We start from the raw sequence: 23,596 nt of genomic DNA on the forward strand, positions 1-23,596 counted from the left end.
CTTGGTGCAAAGCTAACACCTTTTTAGTCATTGTAGGCCCTACTCCTCTGATGTAGCCTTGGACTCCTTTCCAATAACCCATGGAGGACGGACTGATTTTGCTACAACACCCATTTCCCATAGACACCTGCCCGAGTATACTCGGGACTCGTCCTCAACGGTTTAACATGTTGAGAATGAGTCCCAAGTATACTCGGGCAAGTGTTTATGGACAATGTGTGTTGTAGCAAAATCAGTCCATTCTCAGCAGGTTTATATGACATGCATGCCACAAGTGTGATATAATGTTGAATTTGAGTATGATGAAAAGTTGACACCTAGATACAAATTAACAAACCATTTCTGAAATAATTTGTCACTGAAAAGTCTCTTATAATTCTTTGTGTGGCACAATGAACAACCCCATCCCCCACCCCATCTACCATATCATTCTGTGACTGAAACACATTAACATTTTAGAAAAATATTCTGTTTTTCAGAGTCATGTAGCCTTTAATAGAGGAGCTTATGCCACAAATGCAGTACAACAAAATTATAGACAAAACTACAAGCCAATTTTTGCTGTGATGCAAATTTTATGACATAACTTTAGCTATTTTTCTTGCTACTATACCCAGGAAGCCAGGATTCACAACAAAGGGGTCTGTGCAATGGTTGCGTGTTTGAGGGGAATTATGTGAAGTTGGCAAAGCCGTTGGCTGAGTGCTGTGAGCAAAAGTGGCACATAAAGAGTTATTAAAAACATAATGTTCCGCAGCTGCCAGCATTCACACATCGAACTCGGGGACATTTCAAAGAGCAATTGAGGAGTTATATTTGACTATCGAAATGGGAGGTGGGGGGAAATGATTCCAAAATTAAGAAAGCTTTTATTTCTCCTGCCAGAATATGAAGAGAATATATTTACATTTTCTGGAAGTCTCCATTTAGATCACAGGCAGTTGCCAAACTTGAAGTTTAGGTCAAAAACTTAACTGTCGATGATTAGCTCCACACGTGAATTCACAACACGACTTCACATGTGCACCAACATACGAGCGAGCCCCACTCGATAATTACAATGGAAGAGCAGAGTCTTTGGTAGATGACCTTGTGCCCATACAAAATAGCGCGGCAAAAGAGACGCGAGGTTTACACTAACTCAAAAGCTTGTTGATTATCGTGTCCACACGGAGCAAAACTACGACAGCGGACCCCCTGTTGCTCGTTGAGAGAGCGTAAACCCTAAGATGTCTCGTGGTTCTAATCATCGACTAAACTTTAAAGACTGCTAACTTTCGAGTGTGTCCACACGGTGCTAAACTACAAGCTAATCATCGAGAGCTAAGTTTTCAACCTAAACTTAAAGTTTACGAACAGCGTGTGAACCTAACTTCCTAGTGCAGAATCAGGGAGACCTTGGAGTCCTGTAATATCAGACATCTATTAGTAATTTAGTCATACCTTTGAAGGTATTGAAACTAATTTATGCAATAAATTGTGAGAGATCCCAGCTGGAGGTCAGTAATCAATATCTAAACATTTCACTCAACTTGACAATGCCCCCTGTTCAAGGAGCATCGCTATTATAGACTCACATGCTTATTAAGAGGCTTATAGGGCAATAGTGCCAAACTATTTTTGTGAGTCAAGGCCCACAATGTTTTTCATGTCCTTTGTCTTCTGTATTTTATTCTCCTTTTATAGTCAAGTGAGTGTCACATCCTTTTTTTAATTGTCAGTTGTTGCTGTTGTTTTCACAATTAGGTGAATGAAAACATAAATGATAATTCGAAATGAGGATGTTGATGAAGAAGATGATAATAATGATGACGACAATAATGAATAAGAATGATAAAAATCATAATATAATTCTAAAAATTTCAGTAAACACTAATTTGACAGCTGAGTTGAGAGTGATTTGAGCTGGAGAAATGCACCATCCACCAAATGCTTTTGAAGACAAGATTTTGGGCAAATTCAAAGGGTTTACAATAATGGGAATGCTACAAACATAAATTTGACAGGCCCAAAATTCAAACAAAGGGAAGTCATCACACTTCTATTGCTCATTATGAGTTTACTACCCAAAAAGCAAGACTTAAAGAAAATGTGAATAACATTTTACAGAGCTTCTCCAAAAAAGATCATCAAAAGATTTCCATAAATCATCCATCCATGGACTCCACAATGCCCTTCCGTCTGCAAATCCTGACGGCCAAAGCCAACTTGTATGAAAAATCACATATTAAAATTTGAAATAGGCGACTTCTTTCTCTTTTGTTTTTTGTAAGGAAATATCTTGGAACAAAAGCTATACAGTAGTATTAGGTAGGGAACGTCTATACCTCGTCACATACAAAAAAGAAAGAAAAAAACAAACATGTGTTTTATTTCTGCAAGAAATAGCGTTGTTTCGTCAACCTTCTCAGTTAATATTACAGCAGCTCTTACAAATATCAGATTTGTCATGCTGATTATTAAAGTTGTGCTTCAACTTAAAGATTGACAAGTGCCTCAAAATGGAAGGAAAAAAAAAACCAAGATGCATGGACACCATACAAATCACTAGGCACCGGAATTGGACTGCGCTTCACGTAACACCGCCATCGCTATGGCAACAATCTTGAGTTTTATCTCTCTCCCTATCTTTCTTTCTCTCTTCTTCTCTTTATTTCCCTGTCTCTCCATCTCTCTCTCTTCCTTTCTGTTCTGTTGTTATTCTTTTGCTATCATTCCTTCAATTTTTTTTTTTTACGGCTGTCATGACACAGCACACAAATACATTGTGCCTGGTAGTCAGCACTCACACGCAAGGCCAATATATTGCACATTGCTGAGAACTGCAAGGGAACTCTGCCGCCTGTAGAAATTTAATATATTCATTGCATGCTACAATGTACTTGAGGAAAATCCAAACACCAGTTTCCTAAAGGCGTCCACATGTTATGGGAATTTCCAGACAATGCAATTACCATGGCAACTAACCACACGCAATTCTCACGGCTGATAGGTTGTTGCCTTCTCATTGCCGTGGTAACTGCAATTATTGCAAGATGCCACATTCACATAGGGCTAATACATCATGAAGCAGGGTCCTGAGCTGTTTCATAAGGATGCTTACAAATTAGCAGATTCTGCAAGGTTCAATACTTGTCGTTACTATGGCAACAGATTGGCAAAAAAATAAAAAAATAAAAGGAGATATATAATAGCCTTGAGTACTCAGGTTGAAATTGCCACAGAAACTTCAAGACCAGGGATGCCAGTAAGTACAAAGTATGAAAGAGAGGGCCTGAAATAAATCTACATGAGGCTACTCTGGAGAAGAAAGGGCCCAAACTTTGATACTACCAGAGTCTGAATTCAGGCTTTTGCCTGAAAACTGACATCTAGCAAAATCAGTCCATCCTCAATGAGTTAAAGGGATGGCATAGTTCTGGTTGAGATGGGGATTCTGGCTCTAACCTTCCACAAGATACATGTAATTAGAATCTCCTTATATGAAACATCAAGAGCACACAACTCCATGAGTTACTCAAAGTTTACCAGACAAAAATTGGCTTTGAAATGGCTGAGATATCCAGAAATATTGTTTTACTTTGTGCTTTTTTTTTTGAGATCTCAGTCATTTCAAAATGGATCTTTATCAAATAAATCCCAAACACCAGTTTCCTAAAGGCGTCCACATGTTATGGGAATTTCCAGACAATGCAATTACCATGGCAACTAACCACACGCAATTCTCACGGCTGATAGGTTGTTGCCTTCTCATTGCCGTGGTAACTGCAATTATTGCAAGATGCCACATTCACATAGGGCTAATACATCATGAAGCAGGGTCCTGAGCTGTTTCATAAGGATGCTTACAAATTAGCAGATTCTGCAAGGTTCAATACTTGTCGTTACTATGGCAACAGATTGGCAAAAAAATAAAAAAATAAAAGGAGATATATAATAGCCTTGAGTACTCAGGTTGAAATTGCCACAGAAACTTCAAGACCAGGGATGCCAGTAAGTACAAAGTATGAAAGAGAGGGCCTGAAATAAATCTACATGAGGCTACTCTGGAGAAGAAAGGGCCCAAACTTTGATACTACCAGAGTCTGAATTCAGGCTTTTGCCTGAAAACTGACATCTCTGCAATTTGTCTTTGCAATATACAACACCTATTCCCAACTGTACATGGTCTTCTTAAATTTGCGTCCATGCTCTCAGCTCCTACCTTGAAAGCGGAGTATGGTCTTTAACCCATCAGACAAATGTATTTAAAATTTATTATCTTGCTTCAATCTTCTGTCAAGAATTTAAATGCAAGAAATAGACAATAAAAGTATGCCCTTGACCCTACTCAGAGATTACACATATACATTGTATGACTTAATGCTGCATACATGTACCATATCAAGCACATGAACAAGTAACAAGTGTTTGCACATGGGCATTCTGAATGAAACAAGCCGAAAAATCATATGAGTGCAGTATCGCAGATGATGGCAGACTGTCGTAAAATCAGATAACAGCATCATACTGTGCTCCCAGCCTATCTATCGGCCCGGTGAATAAACAAGATAAGTTGGTGTTGTTTGCCAGGTAGTCGACAGGCACTCATTCCGAACGACAGGTTGTAAAGTTGCCGGCCATCCAAAGCAGTTCACGGATTTGAGAACTTTTGACACTTGCTCTTACCCTGATTAGTGCAAACTCTATCATTCTCAAAGGTGCCAATGAAACTTTGCAACCCATCATGTCACAAAAACTATGAATTTCTGTGATTTGGCACTGTATCTTTTAGATCATAAAATGTTAGAGGATAATTTGATAGTGTCTCATCAAGTATCATACATTTTCATAGTCTCGTTCATTTGTACATGGTGTACCTCTTATTTTTCACAGTGAGTTGTAGTCACATACAACTGCAGTCTGCACAAGTGCGCTTGATTTGCTATAAAACTCGTATGAAGATGTGTAGCAACCGAGGCTGAGATCACTAGATTTTGACTTTCACTGACCCCATTCGGGTTCCCTTCAATATAGTGTATACAAAAAAAAGTTTGCAAAGCCCATCATCACAAGCTCTATTCATATCTTCTGTCCAATCGATATTTCCCATTGTCTGATGATGGCACATGCAGTTGACCACGAAAAGGGGATACGTGCATGTACTGCTTATTTTTTTGTTTTGCACATGCAGATTACCAAACTGTCTGTTCTTTTTGAACAGGGTAGACTCAGAGAATTGCAGAAGGAACGTGGTAAGTGTCACCTACTGCAAGATAAAAACAGTTTGTTTCGAGTCAAATCGCAGGCCACTTTTATCTGATATCATTTTGTTGGTGAAACCCCTCCATGTACATACACTGTATCTCTGCTTGCCTCTTTCAAATTTCAATCCCCCCCCCCCCAAAAAAAAAAAAAAAAATTATTAAACTCTGGCAGAGGGGACAGATGACCCTTGAAAAGAGAGGGGGCAATGATTGTACTATACTCTCCATGTGCCTAAGGGTGCATTTATCAACTCCAAACAGCTTTCAAGGAATTTTTACGAGTTGATAAACGCAAAGCTGTTTTGATTATGGGGTTCGGAAAGCCTTTTCGAAAGCCGCAAATTTGTGCTTTCAGAAACAGGTTTCCGAAACCGGTTTCCAGAAACCTGTTTCTAGAAGCCCTTTGAAGCAAGATAAACACAAAGCTGTTTTGAAACGGCTTTGTACTGCGGTTACAGTATATGACCCCTTCTCCTCGAAGTCAAATTGCGCAATGCAGCTGCGAAGTGACAAGGCCAGTTTTCATGTTCGCGATGAGTTGATAAACGCAACTATTTTGGAAGCCGTTTCTAAAGGGCTTTGGAAACGGCTTTGGAAAGGGGTTTGGAAAGGGCTTTTGAAAGCCGTTTCAAACAGGGGAAAGATGATAAACGCAGCCTTTGAGGGATGAATAAAGGTACAATCATATCGGTTTATAAGGGGGAGGTACATAGCCATGGAATCAACGCCAGATATACAACGGCCTTGAATTATAACCACCTGTAGACCCTGTGTAAAACCTTTTGACACTACATTTTCACAGGAATGCCACACTTCAATAGGTAAGGTAGGAATTCCCTTTTATAGAGACTTACAATTACTTTTTTTTCTTCATAGTCTCCAATGACTAATCATGCCAGATGCTCTATAGATGGTTTAATCAATATCATATAGGGCCCTAATGATTTTCTTTCTCTCACAAGGATACAAAATGCATTTCAATTTTAACACTGTGTGTTTCCCACAAAGTGAGAGGTTTGACTAATTATATGCACCTTGTTTTGAGCACATGGGTAAATGTGATTAACCCGTTGAGGACAATCGAGGTCCCGAGTATACCCGGACAGGTGTCTATGGGAAATGCGTGTTGTAGCAACATCAAACCATCCTTAACGGGTTAAACATCCATGTGCATGTGTGCATGTTTGTGTATATGGCTTGCAACGTAGGTACTGTTTGAGAGACATTGAATAAATTATATATACTGGGAAAAAAATGTGTCTGAATATATGTTCGTGTCTGTATGTGTGTGTGTGTAAGTGCATTTAATCATGTGTGTGTACCACTTGTGTTGTTGTGTACACTGTACTTAACCCATTGAGGACGAGTCCTGAGTATACTCGGGCAAGTGTCTATGGGAAATGTGTGTTGTAGCAAAATCAGTCAGTCTTCAATGGGTTGAAACAGTCATCCATTTTGCATAAAACAACCTTGGCCATTTACTTGGCTCAGTATTTTATCGTAACCATCAGGTGCTCAATCTGATAAATTTTACCAGCGGGGAAAAAGAGAGAATGCAAAATGGCAGCTTACACCATTTATATCATGCCGCATAATGTAATCTGGAAAACCACATACATTGTACCTGCCAGGTAAGCACACCAATTTACATATCATCAATGTCGCACACCTCACATATTGCAGTACTGTGGGATTATAGCACAGCGTGGGGCCTTCATGCATATTACTTATTCAAAAAGATCATTTCACCAGATACCGAACTCGGCCACAGGGGGCTGCAGCGCTGTAGTGTAAAGGTTGCATCTCCATTTTCACAAGCTCAGAAAAAAAAAAAAGGATTTTGATGATGGTCACATAAATTACCTCACTTCTGAATTTTGATAGCAAACCTCGTAATTTACATTTCTGCAAGTTTTGGCATATAAATCAAGCATTGTGTGTGAGTGTGTGTGTGTGTGTGTGTGTGTAATCATTTCAGTTGAAGATTTGCAGGCTACAAACTGAATGATGTTAACACTGTGTCATGATTTTTAAGAAAAATTGAGCGTGTATGCTTCAAATGGGGAGGGGGGGGGGGGGGGGTGGGGAGACAGTCTAAAGTGTTGTTTAAACCAGTGGCGCTGCCTCTAATGTGAGTTGAGTTCCAGCAGCACTACAAGCACTCAAAGCTCAAGAGGATTGACTATAATCCTGCTTGACCTTTGACCTCATAATTTCTCATTGAAGTATTAGCATCCTATCTAAACATAATTGTCTGAGGCAAAGTACCGACACACATCAATTACACTGAAGTTCCCACCGTACATGTACATCTAAAAGATTCAATCAAACAACGCTTCAGACAAGCTCTTTCTATTGCAGCAGAGGAAGCAGCAGTGATAAGCCTGATATACAGTGTGTCTCTAAAAAAAGTAAACCCAACTTCAACGGCAAATTTTCAGAAAACTATAAAATATCTACACATTATTTTTTCGTGGTTAGATAGTCCAATAAGTCATCTGTCCAATGATACCACGTAGGTTATGTAACTTTCATGCATGACTGAGCATGATTCAACTTAGTAAATGGGTGTGAAATCATCACTGTGGCAAGTTCCGTGATCAGCATACTTTCTCACATTGTACCAGATGGCTCTTTTTGTTGGAGGCTGCCTGTCGGGGAACTGCACCCGAAAAGCCTCTTGAACTTCCACGAAACTTCTTGTTTCCTGGTATCGAGTTACCAGGAATACTCTCTGCTAAATTTCAACTGTACCATGTATGGAAAGCATGTGAAGTGTGAATGTGTCAGGAACAACCTTTGCTGAAGTTGTTATGAAATCATAGGCCTAACATGTGACAAAAAATTAACTTCAAATATGCCCTGAATGCATGACAATAGCAAGAAATAACTTGCCACAGTGATGATTTCACACCCATTCATAAAGTTGAATCATGCTCAGTCATGCATGAGAATTACATAACCTATGTGGTATCACTGGATAGAGGACTTATTGGACTATCTAACCATGAAAAAATAATGTGCAAATATTATATAGTTTTCCGAAAATTTGCTGTTGAAGTTGGGTTTACTTTTATTAGAGACACCCTGTACATATGTACACGCACAAGTACAAATATGCAAGGTATAATACAAATGTAGATGTTTTTAAAAAGCCCCTTGCTAACATTTGCAGAAGGAAAATAGAAAATCCAGCTTAAAAGTTTCATAGTTCTAAAATGTGAGTTAATGATGAAAGTTACCAATATGAAAATGTTAATCAGTGTAATCAATGTTAAGTATTGGCATATATACAAAACATGAACATTATCAAAAACCATTTCCAGAATAAACCCTCACCATGACGGTTTAAGAAAATATGTGGTATCTCCTTAAATTTGCAGCTTTATTGTGATTTTTATTTATTTTTTTTTTTTTGTATGGTAGGGTATTTTGTGATACGAGTGAACTATGCAAATGTGTCAAAAATATGCTAATTCAAATATTTTTTTCAATCACTGCCCCCAATGTTATAAGAGTGGCAAAGATCGCCAGTCTTCCCTCTGCTTTATTCAGAATGAACTACAAAGACGAAGAGAAACTACACGGGATGGGTGGATTAAACTATGGCAGGCAAATATGACTGGTTAGATTCAAATATCCATGATTATTTCCCATATTTTATTTTTATTTTTATTTTTGCATAACACCAACCACCAAACCCATTTCCAGGGGCTTAACACCCCTCGATCTTCTATTCACTCTCAGCGAACAAAGATGATCAAGTTCCTGCATTCGCCATATTCATCTTGCTTTTAATACGGTCCTGAAAATAATAGTTGCTTTAATAATCTTGTGGTCAAATGATCGTTGCGGTTGCCATCATTTTGCTATTGAAGCCAAGAAACCCTATTCAATGGCGTGGTGCAGCATCCCCTCATCACAGAGTCTCGGATTCATCGTCAGTGTTTCATATGGAGGTGTGATAAAAACAAATTGTTTTTACTTGAGCTGATTGTTGTTGATATAAGATCTACAATTGCTCGTTGCTGTTACACACAGCTAATTTCAAGTAACTCTTAACCCATTATGAACAAGCTGATTTTGTTGTTCATAGCATACATTTCTTATACCCACATATACTGGAGACCAATTTTCAATGGGTCAGTTGCTATCAAAATTCACTCTTAACCTGTTCCATAGAGAATTTTATACAACACCTCAGAATGATGTCGAATTGTGATTGGCCAAGAACATGTCACATGACATTCAATAGAAAATACCTGTCAAACTCATTGAGAGTGACAGCCATACAATAGGCCCCTGGCATGGGCCTATTGCACGGCTCAAAGGTACTATAGCACGGCTTCGCGGGGGGCTACTAATGCATGGCCGCTCACAGAGTTCTGTGGCTCACAGCAGCAAAGCGCCAGCAAACTACATTGTACGTGCTGGCCGGCTGCGCTGCGCTGCGCTGCCGGTAAGTCTCACAGACCAGGCGCGGCGGAGTACTGGCAACGTTAACGTGTACGCGCAGCTACTTTACCTAGCTAGTTGCATGTATTGCGGCCTTTATACCTACTGCTGTGTTTTTACTTTTGACTCTGATCTGCTACGTGGACCACAGTGATCCCAAAATCAAGACGTCATTTCAAGTTGAGAGACCGTAATTTGATTATTTTTCTGTGTTTTTATACAAAATCATTTTCGGAAATAGACAAAGTCTAGACCTACTACTAGATCTACCGACATCTCAGATCGGCCTAACAGTCAGGCCTAACTCGATCTAACGTTAGCGTAGAATGGGTATAGACCCTGCGGAGTGATTCCTGTGACTGTGTGGTCGAATCATGACGAGTGTTTGAAAGCAGTACACAGGGTGGTTTACAATTCTCGGCCTAATTGTTACATTTATTTTTGGGCCTTCCTGAGTTGGCGGTCACTAATTTAGTACTGTGATTGTGGACAAGGTGTTGTATAAAACGAATAATTTATGATTTTGTTCGTGAGATTCGCCACTGGTCTATTCAACGCGGCGCTATGCGCCTTGTTGAATAGACCAGTGGCTTATCTCGCGCCTCGTGCGATATTCGTGCCCTATGCACTCACAACTCATAAATTATTCGTATACTGAAATCCCCATAAACTTAATGAACAGGCCACCAGGTTCCCGTATGAAATGGGTTATATTGGCAACACATTTTACAATTTGACTAAAACTTTACTTCTCTCTAAATTGGCAACGGTTTTAATTTTTATCTTTATTTTTTGCAAATCTAATGATTTTTAATAGCCAGGTCCATGTAATCTTCTGCCAAAAAGAAAGAAAAAACTGTACGGAAAATTTATGAAAGTACCAAGTCACTGAAAATAAGATGATTATGTCTGTAGCAAACTTCTCCCAGGGGTTGATGGGTTTGACAGTCAGTGTTTCTATGCACATGTGAAAACAAACTAGAATATCACTCCTTGCAAAAAAAGCACTGCAGTGGTGATTCCTCCAAAAAAGCAACTTCTTTAAAAAAAAAATGACTTAAAAATGCAGAAATAAGTGATGTTTGACAAAAAAAAAAGAAGAAAATATGTGGCAAGGTACGTGTAAAAGTGAAATATCAAGAAACTGCCAGAAATCTGTTAAAATAAAATAAGTTTTCATCGCCAGTAGAGTGTTAATACCTCCTCTTGTGGGGAAAGGGAAAAGACTTCCTCTACTCGTCACAATATTTTCCCATAGCAACTAAGTCCTCCATAGCAACCGATTCATCCAGAGCAACCTGAAGTCTCGGAGAAATGCAATTTCAAGGTCATTTCCCTTGTTTGCTTTTTAACTCTTCTTTCTTTAACTCCTGTCATCAATTCATATCTACCCCCCCCCCCCCCCCATGCCTACATCTTCCCTTTGGCCTTAGCAACACTTAAATGCATCATTTACGCAATACCCCTTTCTCCTTTAGAGAATGAAAAGCTATCTAACAGACGATGCGCGTTCTCTTTCCGGCTACACACAAAAAAATGTGCTCATTGTGTGTTCAGAGCATGACGTTTGCACCCGGCAAGACACATGAACAGGTACAGGCTGGTATCAAAGAATTCTGTTGCCATGGAAACACACAAGATGCTAGCAGACTCATGAGATTGAGATGGGGAGATGTGGGGGAGAGCGTAAGGCTGCGGCTTTGGCAATTTCACGCACATCTGAAGATGAATGGAGAAATTAAAGCAGACACCGAACTTGTCAAGCTAGGCAGTACTTTCCTCTCTCTCTGTATCTCCCTCTTTCTCTACCTCTCTCTCTCTCTCTCTCTCTCTCTCTCTGTCTGTCTCTCTCTATCTGGTAGTATGAAATGTAAGTGATACAGAATAGGTGTACATGTGTGCTCAGCATTCCTTGCTTTTGGAAAGATATGGAGAAAGGGGGAGGGGGAAGAGAGAGCCAAAAATTGAAAAGAAAGATAAAGGTCACTCAATATTCTAAATTATCAGTCTTGAGATCAAATGTCTTGACCAGTTCTGACCCACTCAAAGCTGTACATGTCAGACATGTGATGCCTTTGAAAATCCAACACAAACACACACTCATACTCATAGTCATAAATTGCCAACCTAATAATGCCACAGAGTACCTTGAACAAGAACAGCATGCCTCTGACACACCCAGTCGCTGTCTAAGAATGACATTTTGCACAAATCTGCACGTATCAAAAATGAAGCCAGCGTTGTCAAGATCTGAAGTCTCTATGGGACACATGTTTCTATCCACTGAAACCACTTGTCAGCAAATATTGATGTAAAAGGTGTGGTATCATAGCATCAACACAGTTTTATGGTAACATGAGGATTGCATCAATAAGTGTGATGAAAATGATGGCGGTGTTATCAATGATGAGGACAGTATTGATGATGATAGCATTTAAGACAATGTTGGTCATGGGCATGCTGTTGATGATAGTTGTAATGGGTATGATGAAAATTCTAAAGATGGTTCTGGATGAAGTTAATGTTGATAACAATAGTTGATTTAGGAGACATCGAAGATGATGGTAATGATTAATGGCAAGAGTAATGGTGATGATGATGATGATGACGATGACGATGACGACGCCGCCGACGCCGACGCCGACGCCGACGCCGCCGACGACGACGATGATGATGTTGTCAATAATAATATTATGGTAGTTGGTTATGGATACTGCATGGAAGTTTATGATGTTGTCAATTATGATAACAATGACAATGATAATGATGATGATGTTGATGATAATGATGATAATGATGCTTAAACAATGATGATCCACATGATGAAATGATACCAATTATGAATCACATAATTCTCTGATCACTATGAATGTACAAGTGTATTGATGGTGACTATCACAATAAAGCCGAAAAAGGAGATTTGATGATGATGGACATAGAGGTCAACTGCTATCATGGCATAACCGTTGCTAATGCTTCACGTTGAAGACTTGCTGGCATGGGGTTTGAGTCAATAGCTCTTCATTCACTGACCATGCGGTGTATATTTGAAAACCATGAACAGCACCAGTCAGCAAATATGTGCATCAAAGCATATAGCTCATTGGTAACAGTTGCCTCCAGTTGAGGTTCTTTGGCTGTGTGTGTGTGTGTGCTTGAATGTAAAGAGAGATTTAAATAGTGATAAAGCTGTACACAATAGGCGTTTTCACATCAGCCTGATGTTGCCAAATAGCGCGCTATTTTCTGACTTGGGAAATTCACCCAATAACGAAATAGCGCGCTATTTGATAATGTGAACACAAATTTAGCGCGCTAATTGTATCGCTCTGGTCGAGAAAATTTCTCGGGTCCAACACGGGAAATTTCTTAAATAGCGGGATAGTAGCGCGCTATTTGATAATGTGAAAACGACTCGAGAAATTAGCATGATGCATCCCATCATGCCTAGCGTGTGTGACCCGATGGATTGAGGCAAACTGCACACAAACCATGAGGAATTTTTGAGACGGCACACACATTACTGATGCTGTTTGCACATACTCAGCTGTCGAATTAGCTCGAAAAAAAAAATTCGGGCTAATTCTCTGCGGGCTGATGTGAACAAGAAATGAAATAGCGCTCTAATTCGCAATCGCGAAAAAATTTCTCGAGCTTGGATTTTTATCGGGCTGATATGAAAACGCCTAATTTGTTACAGGGATTCTTGAATACAAATTGTATACATTCAAGTTGGGCCGGCCTTCCCATTCCATGGCATCCCCACGCATAGTCTTCGATAGTGGTGGAAAGTGGTACAGCAAGGGAGATAAGCCAGCAATGTTGCTGATACAAAGCTCTCATGACACTCATCTTCCATATTCAGCTCTGAAATACACATTGATGATGTTGCTAAAGATGAGAATGAGGATGCTCATGATGATGCTGGTGGTGGTGGTGATGGTGGTGATGGTGACGGTGACGGTGACGGTGACAGTGACGGTGACGGTGACGGTGACGGTGATGGTGATTGTGATGATGGTGATGATGATGATGATAATAATGATGTGAATATGCAAGGATGAATCATTCCACAAACAGGAGGAACTGATTCCACACTGGTACAAAGTACCTTGCCATTAGAAACTAAACTCGTGACCCCTGATATCAATATTTTAATCACATATTAAAGTGCATCAAGTGGTATTTTCTTGGAAATGCACTATACAAAGACCATTTATTATTATAATTCACGCTGCTGAGAGAAAACTTAATTTTAGATGACAGAATGATGCCTCACTCCCTTCCACCTTACCTGACGTGACAGAATCTTTGCTCTCCTCTCTCTCTAACATCCTCTCGGGACTCGGGGAGTTTGGGATGATCTCCTTGGTAACTGCCCTCGACTTCTCGATCTCCTCCAGCTCAGAGAAGTACGTCCTGAGCTCGGAGTTTGGGGGAAGTTCCCCCTCCGGGGAGCTCATGATATCTGGAAGAAGAGAAGATGGAGATGATAGAGACTGTTTCTGAAACTCGTTACATAAAAATTGCAGAAGCTGCATTAAAGTGTACAAATACCCTGAGTATTATGTTTGCTATATTTGTCTGTAGAATATACCTGAGACATGCCTTCTGCAAAATATTCAATTTTTTTTTTTGTCACTCCTATTTCAATCTATTGGTATTCAACCATAAATTTTAAAAAGTATACAAAAACAAAAACAACTTGAAATAGACTAGTCGATCACCCATTTCTTTCAATTGGACGAGTGCGCTATCGATATTTTTTTTTTTCAATTATATGTCTTGAACAATAGTGATATGCAATGCACATGCACGCGTGAATGTACTTCGATCGATATCTCACTAACCGATAAACATGTGGAACAAGTATGCATAATGTCTGTACAATGTATGTTGGTAAAACCATCTATCATCCTAGTACACGTTACCCCTGCTAATATTATACACTTATGTACTAACCCATTCAGGACGGGCTAATTTTACTACAACACGCATTTCCCATAGACACCTGCCCGAGTATACTCGGGACTCGTCCTCAACGGGTTAATTCACTAATATCCTTTATCTTTGATTAAAATTACAATGGAGGCACACACGCAGTGTGAAGAGAGGTGAAACATGGCATCACTTCACACTAATTAACGTAAAGTGGATATAAAAGGTACATCACTACAATGCAGCTATTACCACACGTATCCATTAATCAGAGCACTTCACACATGAAAGAGAATGTGAGGTTAGGCATGTTTTAACTTCAGCAGCCTGCAAATGCACAGTAAGTTGAGTTAGGATGACATTTCAGCTCCAATGAAACAAAATTACAGATCCATGATTTTGATGACTTTAATTACTTTTTTTTCATACATAATGATGCCCTGGCACCAGAAGCACTGAATCACACGCTCTAAAACAAAAACAAAAAAACTGATAAAATGAGGATTTGCTCATTCTGTCCTTTGTCTCTTACTTCTTGAACCTTTATCGATGCATTTTCCAATCGCATGATAAAAATAGTATTTCAAACAACCTCTTGATACAAAATGCACAAACATATGATAAGGACATTTTCAAAGTTTTAAAAGAAAACTTTATACACTGTCTTTTCTTTTCCTACCACACTTGGACTAAACAAAGAACTAATTCAATGAACCTATTAACAGAAAAAGAGAAGCACATTGCTGAGGTTTAAATGATAATGCTACAGCCTTTTCTTCTATACCAAGCTTCAACTAAAATAGGAAAAAAGACAACAAACAGATGCTGTGGAGGATGGCTCCATTTCCACGCCAGGTTAATGTTTATGACCTCTGTTTACCCTGTCATGCGGTATGTTGAGAATGTATGGAGCATAGATCGGCACCATAAAATCAAAAGACCACAAAGCTCATCGTTGTGTCATCCAACAGACAAGAGGGACATCCAAGCATTGGAGAAGAGAAAAACCAGTCCTCTGGGTCATAAACTATTCTCCTACTCTCTCCCTTCCCATCTACTAACCCCCTCCCCCCCCCCAATCCCACCCCTTCCTCTTCTTCCCCTACGATGATTACCCCCCCCCCCCCATGTTCCCTATGTGAAGCTTTCACCCACCACCCTCAAAACCATTGCCACTACCACTTCCTTTTTAACCCCCTCCCCCACCCCCAATCTCTATTTTCCCTCCCTTCCAATAAAAATCCCTCTCTGTTCCTTGGTTGAAATGATCATCCCTCTACACCTGTCTGCCTCATAAACCATTGGTTCCTCATACCACCACTTACTTTTCATATTACCCAAACCTCCTCCTCCCTTCCCCGTTCCTCCAGAAGAAATCCCTCCCCCTGACCCTCATTTGAAGTGATTATGTCTGTAAACCTGTCTTCCTCATACGCACTGTCACCACCATTTCCTTTTCTCAAGCCCCCCCCCCCTCCTTTCCCATTCTTTCCCTCCCCTCAAACTCCAAATCCCGCCCCCTGCTCCTCATTTGAAGTGATAATGCCTGTACACCGGTCTGCCTTATAAACCACTACTAAAACCACTTCCTTTTTCCTACTGCTGTATAAGCTTTTATTTTTGCAGGGGTTTAATTTTCACAATTTTTCATGAATCACTGTTGGACCACAAGTTTTTAAAACAACTCACGAAAATATACGTATCTTGAACTTACAGGCATTAATGTAGGTACAAAAGCCTCGGTGTTAAGATTGCGAAAACAACTTCTCGCAAAAATGTCTGTGGCCTCTTCATTTGCAAAAGTATCTGAACGTGAAAACAACAGATTGTAAAATACAGTATTCCCCTTTCCTGTCGCTGCTGCAGAAAGAGAATCGATATTAATTGCAAAATCAAATTGAGGGTTCAAATAATTATACTCTATGTCCTCTACAGTCTATATCTGAGGCCTGTTTCATAAAGATTGAGCATAAGTTGCAAGTTGCAATCAATCGCAAATTGTATTTCATAAATTTTGCGATTGATCGCAAGTAACGCTCTGTCTATTGAAAGTTTGCTTGATTTTTCTTGGTATCAAGCATAATTGTCTTAGAAACAGGACTTGTGCTCAGCATTGAACTTATGCTTGATTCACTAAGTTACGGTCCATAAATTAAGCATAAGATCAATCACAACTCTTCATGAAACAGGCCCCTGATCAAGAATCAATCCTCTGTGCATATGATACTCATGCTTACAATGGTAGGAAAACTTTGTCCTTTTGTACTGCCATTTTCTTGTTACATTAATCATAGATGTATTCATGCTAACTTGTCACCTTCAGGCCAGAATTGCATCTTCCAGTTACTCCCCCACTAAGATTGATAAAAAATGTCAATATCAATAACAATAGATTCCCATCACTCCATTAACACACCAGCGGACCAAATCAACACCCACAAGAAGTTTTAGAATCATAATATATTATGGTCAATGTTTCCATTTGAAAGATCTTGAATAAACAAAATAATAATAATAATTAGCATAACATTCCTCAGAATATTGACAAATTGTTGTGCCTTGCTTTATCTTTTTCTCTTCTCCTCTTCCTCTTTCTATAGGTCTGCCAACATTCCCACATCCAAATCAGGGAGATTCCACACAGCAATCAGGGAGATATCTGTGTGGTACATGTATTTCAATGGGCAAAAATAATTCCCAAATCAGGGAGATTTTACTAGTCTCTCATTCAGACATGAACAGATTTTGACATTTTCAGGGAGACTCCGGCAGAATCAGGGAGACTTGGCAGCTCCGCTTCTATTACTCTCTCTCTCTCTCTGTGTCCATCCTTCTGTCTCTCTGTCTTTTCCCCTCTCTCTCTCTCTCTCTCTCTCTCTCTCTCTATGACAAGGGGCACGCATTGCTGGCATTCTCCAGTACGTTCATATCAGAATAAGATAACGGCAAACTGACGTCCAACACAGGCACTCACAGCCTCGTACTCAAACACATTTATACATTTTGTACACACTTCCCACATACATGTAGAATGTAAAATCGATGGTACTGCACACACGCATACAGTTCACTGAATATAACCCTTTGACTCTCATTTATCATAATGCCAAATTTGGATAGTGCATGAAACATTCAGTCCATGTGAGCAAAAGGTTTAAAGCACTTTGATACCTCAAAGATTTGATGCTATATGATTCCATTTAGTTTACCACGCATTCTCAGTATTGTAATATTAGTAAAATTATCATCAATGCAAATTAATTCTAAATTGAAGAAATGATGCCCATGCCATGCAAAAAATTAGACTTCCTCCATCAATTTCTTGCTATTAATCGGTCAAACAAATCATCTTTCTATCACATCAAACTAACAGGCATACAAAGTACATACCTAGCACTGATGTCTTTAATTTGAGAGGGGATTACATATAATATTTAAATTATCTCACCAATAATTCTGTACCAGGTACAAACTAACATACCGTCACTGTAATTCATTATAATTCATTGCAACGTTTCTTTCCTGTTGCCTAGTAACAATCATCTTCTTTTTTTTTCAGCTGCTCCTTCCAATTAAGTTTCTTGAGCAGGAACTCACTCAGTATTCATCTGCTGTTGCTAGGTAGAGCAAGCCTCCCGCTAGTTTCTTTGGTAGGCAGTCTTTTGTTAACATAGCATGCATTAAAATTGAATACAGTTGAACCTCTCGTATCCGGACAAGTCGGGACCGGGGCTCATCCGGATAAGGGATTTGGCCGGATACGGGAGACTCAATGCTTTATACATGTGCATATACATACACATGTACTGATGTAGCCCATTGTAGTACCACATGTAGTAATGTGTATACTGCAACCTTTTCATTGTTACATGTGAGTGAGAGGACTCAAGCGCATAATCTTGTGTCCATGTTCTTGCGATGATTTGGGGATGTTTGGGGATGTTAAAATGTCTGAAGGTAAGCAATTTGGAAGGAAATTTGATGTAATGTATGTTAATCATGTTGGAAGTAATATGTAATTCATGTGTGTTTGTGTAGGAGTTCTCAAGGAGTTGGGAATCCCAATTTCCTCCCGTAATTATTATATTTTTTTTAAATCACGGCGAGAATGCCTCCGTATAATAGAGCGATCCGGATAAAGGGAGGCCGGATAAGAGAGGTTCAACTGTACAATACAGAAATGGTCAATTGGAGAGCTCTGCGACACTGACATGATTATTCTCATCTACACTAATCATCTACACCGTAGTTTGCATGGAGGGTAATGATTGACATGTATTATTGTTATTTTTGTGACACACATGAACTTTTAAACATCTATAACTCCCTAAATCTTAAACCCAATTCTAATCAGACATTTACCATTTTGTTTACTATGATGTCATACTCTTTACATCCAAGTTAAGCAGAACTAGAAGTAGGTTTTGTCTGTAATAAAAGTACTGCTGGAAATTCCCAGAAGCTTATTCAAAGCAGTTATTAGACTTACTGTAGACATTGACACATGGAAGGTACACCATGTTTTTTTTTAAGATCTGTGGAAAGACATTGAAATGAATGTACAGAGGCAACATTTTCCTGTCGTGACGAATGGTCATATTCTGTTGGAACTACTTACCGCTCAAAACTTGCTCTATATTCCTAAAATCAGTGCTCTCCTTCGACACACATAGAAACACATCACCTCCAGGCCCGGTTTCACTTGGATGTGGAACGGTGGAACGATGCTGACCTCTTCACATGCCAGTGATACCTTCCCCTTCCTAAGTCACAAAAATAGGATCTCTCCTGGATTTCCCTGGACATATGAGATAGAACAAATGAATATAATATAAATATCATCCACACTTGATTTGATCTGCACTTGATTATATAAAGGATTATTTGACCCCTGTCGTAAATAGCGAGCCTCTAAGTCACCAAAAATTGTTGCATTTGGTTTTTTTTAATTTAACCATTATGAACTTGTTATATATTTTGACATCATAATCAAGATTGGGAATTATTCATGGATCTTGTCATCAGTTTTATACCATCACATAAGTACCAATTACTGTGGAAGTGGAAATTTTCGTGGTGTTGAAATTTGCGCGCATTTCGCACAACCAGAAGCTAGCGCAAAAATAGAAGCAGGCAAAAATTTTGTCATGCCATACACCGTATGTTCATAGTAATTAACAATCTGATTCTGCGGAATTAACAAAATTCAACTTAAACGGCCAAGCTACGAAAAAAGAATTACTCACACGAAAGTATCCACTTTTACAGTATCATAGAACATTGAATCCGAGTTTCTAAACCTGTCCCTTTAAAGGGAGTCTGATTCCCATGGCTCACCACTTGAGCAATTGGTGGTCAGAGTTTCCTCCCCCTGAGGTCATGGGGGGATGTTTGCATACTGGTCATTCCTAGACCAGGAGCAGGAAGGAAGTGACAGGTTCATAGCCGCCACAGAGTTTGATTGGAGGAGCAGATACCCAAGCCATCGCCATGGCGATCAAAATGCCCCATCCCACATCCCGGTCATTGGTAGCTTACAACAGCAAGAACGATCATGCTTGCAATGATGTAAGAGTAAGACCATGCAGTGAGTAGGCTCCCACATTTGCATGAGGTGCGAGAGCCAGCTTACATGAACCGTTCTTTGTATTGGGGGGGGGGGGGGCATATACACACTCTAACCCCCCCCCCCCACTCTCTTTCTCCTTCTTCCTCTCGCCCTCTCCTCTCTCTCCCTTCCTATCTCTCTCCTTCTCTCTATAATATACTAATACTGAATGGTTATGCGTGCGATGATATACGAGATCTCACTTGAGGTGAAAGATAGAAGCGCTCTTTTCAACGAGGCGAAGCCGAGTTGAATAGTGTACCTCATCTTTCGAGTGCAAAATCTTGTTCTATTGCACGAGTAATAACCATACATTATTTGTTTTGTACATCAACAGATTTGGTCCACACAGATTCTTTAATTTAGTACAGAAATGGTAACCATTTTTTTTCCTTTTTTTGTGAAAGGTGAACAAGTAGCATAGTCAGTCAGTTGCGTTAAAGAAACTGATCAGTTGAAGTTGTTTAGTAACTGCTGAACGTTTGTGGCAAGGTTTCTTTATTATGACATCAGGTCCGTGAAATGGAACAAAAACCACACACATCGATCCATGAGTTTAACACAGGAGTCAATGGAAATTGGTGACATCACCTGTGCGATATCCATTTTTGCTCAAACAAATTGCATGGTTGATGGCGACAGCACGCAATGGCACTTTAATTGCATGTCACATGATGAGCAATCGACCAATCGGATAGCTACATTCTTTTTACATGCTGTATGATATTTATCTATCTGTCTGTAATACCTAAACTGTATCACTGTATTTTTCTGTCTGGTTCTCTCGCAATTCAAGACAGACTGACTTGTCATTGTACTCTCTGTTTCAGTCATAAGGTATTCAACTTGAGCTCTTAAAAGTTTATGGCTAGCACAGCATATTCTAAAAGTGCAGAACAAATGTGAGCCATAAATCTATTTTTAAGGAGAGATTGCTGGACAATGTTCAACAAAGTTAGACTCCAAAACACAACATATGTCCATGTACAACCACATATTTTTTCAAGCATAAAATTTTGTCAATCGGGAATGGCAAGAATTTTTTATTTATTTATTTATTTTATTTCTTTTTTTTTTTTTGGGGGGGGGGGGTGGAGGGGTGCAGTAGTGACCCAGAATCATTGGATCCAGAATCATTGGACAACACAAGAAATAGATATCATTTATATCATCATAAACAGCATGTGGCTACAACTTTCAGTTTCTGTGAAAGCATTCCCTGGCCGCTTTGTTGAATTTTATTGCCAGGAGAGAGCTAGTCTTTCTCAAAGACCCTCAAGCTACCAGCACTGACAGTCATGGGTGCAGAGATCTGAAGTTCATTGCATCCCCATATTACACATATATCCAACATGTAGGCCTTTTGACTATTATAAGCTACTGTATGTACAATGTTTGTGTGTCTCTTTCTTTTCTTTTCTTTTTTTTTTTGGGGGGGGGGGGGGGGTAGATTCCTTCATGTATTCTTGTGTCTGTTCAAATGCATTCCTGATATCATCATGTCCTTAAAAACTATGCCATTTTATAGTTAGTCATATCTATCATAGTTAATACTTAGTCATATCTGTGTTTGTCTAGATAGATAGTAAATTGTGTGAACAAGTTCATACATATTTTGTCCATGCAGGTCTACATGATTCTCTGTTCCCTATGACATCACACCATTTGCATAAAAATGATCAATCAAGGTGATTGAAGAAAATAAACTATGCCATAAACTAATCTTATCTAAAGAAAGCTACGACTAATTCTCAGCTACATGTACCATTGAAGATAAGCACGGACTGTATAAAAGCATTCGCCGTGTGAATTTTTTGTAAATTGGAGCAGAAAGCCTTTTTCGCTGGCATGAAATTTTTGTGAATTGCCAATGGCATTCAATGCATATAGTGTAGACAAGAACTTATGCGTGCATTCTAATTCCGCAAATCTTGGCTCTCGCGAAATTAGCAAAATGAAAATGTACGCAAACATTTCTGGTTTTACAGTATCACCTGAGGAACCATCACTGGTTTGATTCTTACATACTTTACATAAATCCCTAAAATACCCAATGTTCTGCATACAGCTACAAGTATACTCTGTTTGATAACACAGGGTTGGCGGGAGAAGAGCTCACCCAATTAACACTATCAAATTAAGCAGAGTATACTAGTAATGCATAATCCACTTCAAGGAAGTGAGTACTCCGATTCCTACACGTGTGTATCCAATCAATGTTACGGTTTCCCATTAACTGACATCTGTAGCCAATTATGCAGCAAGTAAAAATGTTGGAGTACCGGGGTCACGAGGAACATTGTAGGTGACAATACACTATGTAGCTGTCCAAAGATTTGTACTGTATATTATGCGTCTCTTGGTGGTAGTGGGGGGGGGGGGGGGAGGTGGGACGGGGGTCAAATTTGAAAGAATACATAGCGAAACAAAGCTTTCAGTTTTCCATACAACTTTGCTGGACTATATTTCTAGCATAGATATGACCATAAATAATTACAGTACATGGATTTGCAACAAAAAAAAGTGTTTTCCAAAATCACTCAAGCTTCATGTCTCGAAGAATAATGTGGCACATACATGTACATGTATAGGGTTCATGCTATAGCACACAAAGAGTACAAATGGAAGACAATCTTTACACACAATAGCAACACTTGAGCCCTTTTTACACTTGAGCCCTTTTTACACTTGTGTTTCTTAATCCTCGTACTTTCTCTGACCCAGGACTATCGTTAATCCTGTACCAATTTTTGCCTGCGTTTTTGCAGGGCCAGATACTAGTAGTACGGGATTATCGGTGGGACTAGCCCACTTTGGCAAAAACAAGTGTTAACAGAAAGTGGGCTAAGGAAAGTCCGGTACCAACGGTGGGGCTAAGCCCCCCCCCCCCCCCCCCCCCCCCCCCTCCTTAGCCCCACCGTAGGTACGGGATTATGCAAATATTTGCAAGTGTTAAAAGCGCCTTAGGCTTACATTGTACAGCTGTACATTGTACATGGCATGAATACATTCAGCATTTGATTTGCCTGTTTAATTTGACTCTCTTTCATAACAAGTCTTAAAATTAAAGATAGCCTGCAGTTACAGTCTAAACAGAATGTAGAGCAAAAAGTTGATTTGCATGCTGGGCATTGTCACATCCAAGGCTATCACTGACTATTCCATTCCCAGGGGTGTGAGACAAAACCACAAAGGCTGTGATGCTGAAAATGGAACAGCATAAAATCAGACACATAAAAAACGACCACATCTATGACCACTCTCTGTGAGTGAATAACAGCCTTTCATCTGATAAAGCACAGGTCTGTAATATTTGGTGTCAGGTGTGGGTTCTCTTACAGTTGTACAT

General features: G+C 39.5%; 1 protein-coding gene across 1 annotated transcript in view; it reads right to left on the reverse strand.

The window, feature by feature from the left end:
* The window catches only part of LOC139716086 (rho GTPase-activating protein 18-like), a 132,614-nt gene extending 113,279 nt beyond the window's left edge, over window positions 1–19,335 (reverse strand). Inside the window, exons 1-2 of the mRNA XM_071627640.1 lie at window positions 19,258–19,335; window positions 13,996–14,169 (exon numbers count right to left, since the gene is read on the reverse strand). Coding sequence (XP_071483741.1) covers window positions 13,996–14,164 — 169 coding nt within the window. The 5' untranslated portion in view covers window positions 14,165–14,169; window positions 19,258–19,335. The remainder of the gene's footprint in view (window positions 1–13,995; window positions 14,170–19,257) is intronic.
* Window positions 19,336–23,596: the final 4,261 nt, after the last annotated feature.

This window comes from Diadema antillarum, unplaced genomic scaffold (genome assembly GCF_040938485.1).
Source record: "Diadema antillarum isolate AM-2024a unplaced genomic scaffold, OU_Dant_1.0 scf00000060, whole genome shotgun sequence".
Classification (NCBI taxonomy): domain Eukaryota; kingdom Metazoa; phylum Echinodermata; class Echinoidea; order Diadematoida; family Diadematidae; genus Diadema; species Diadema antillarum.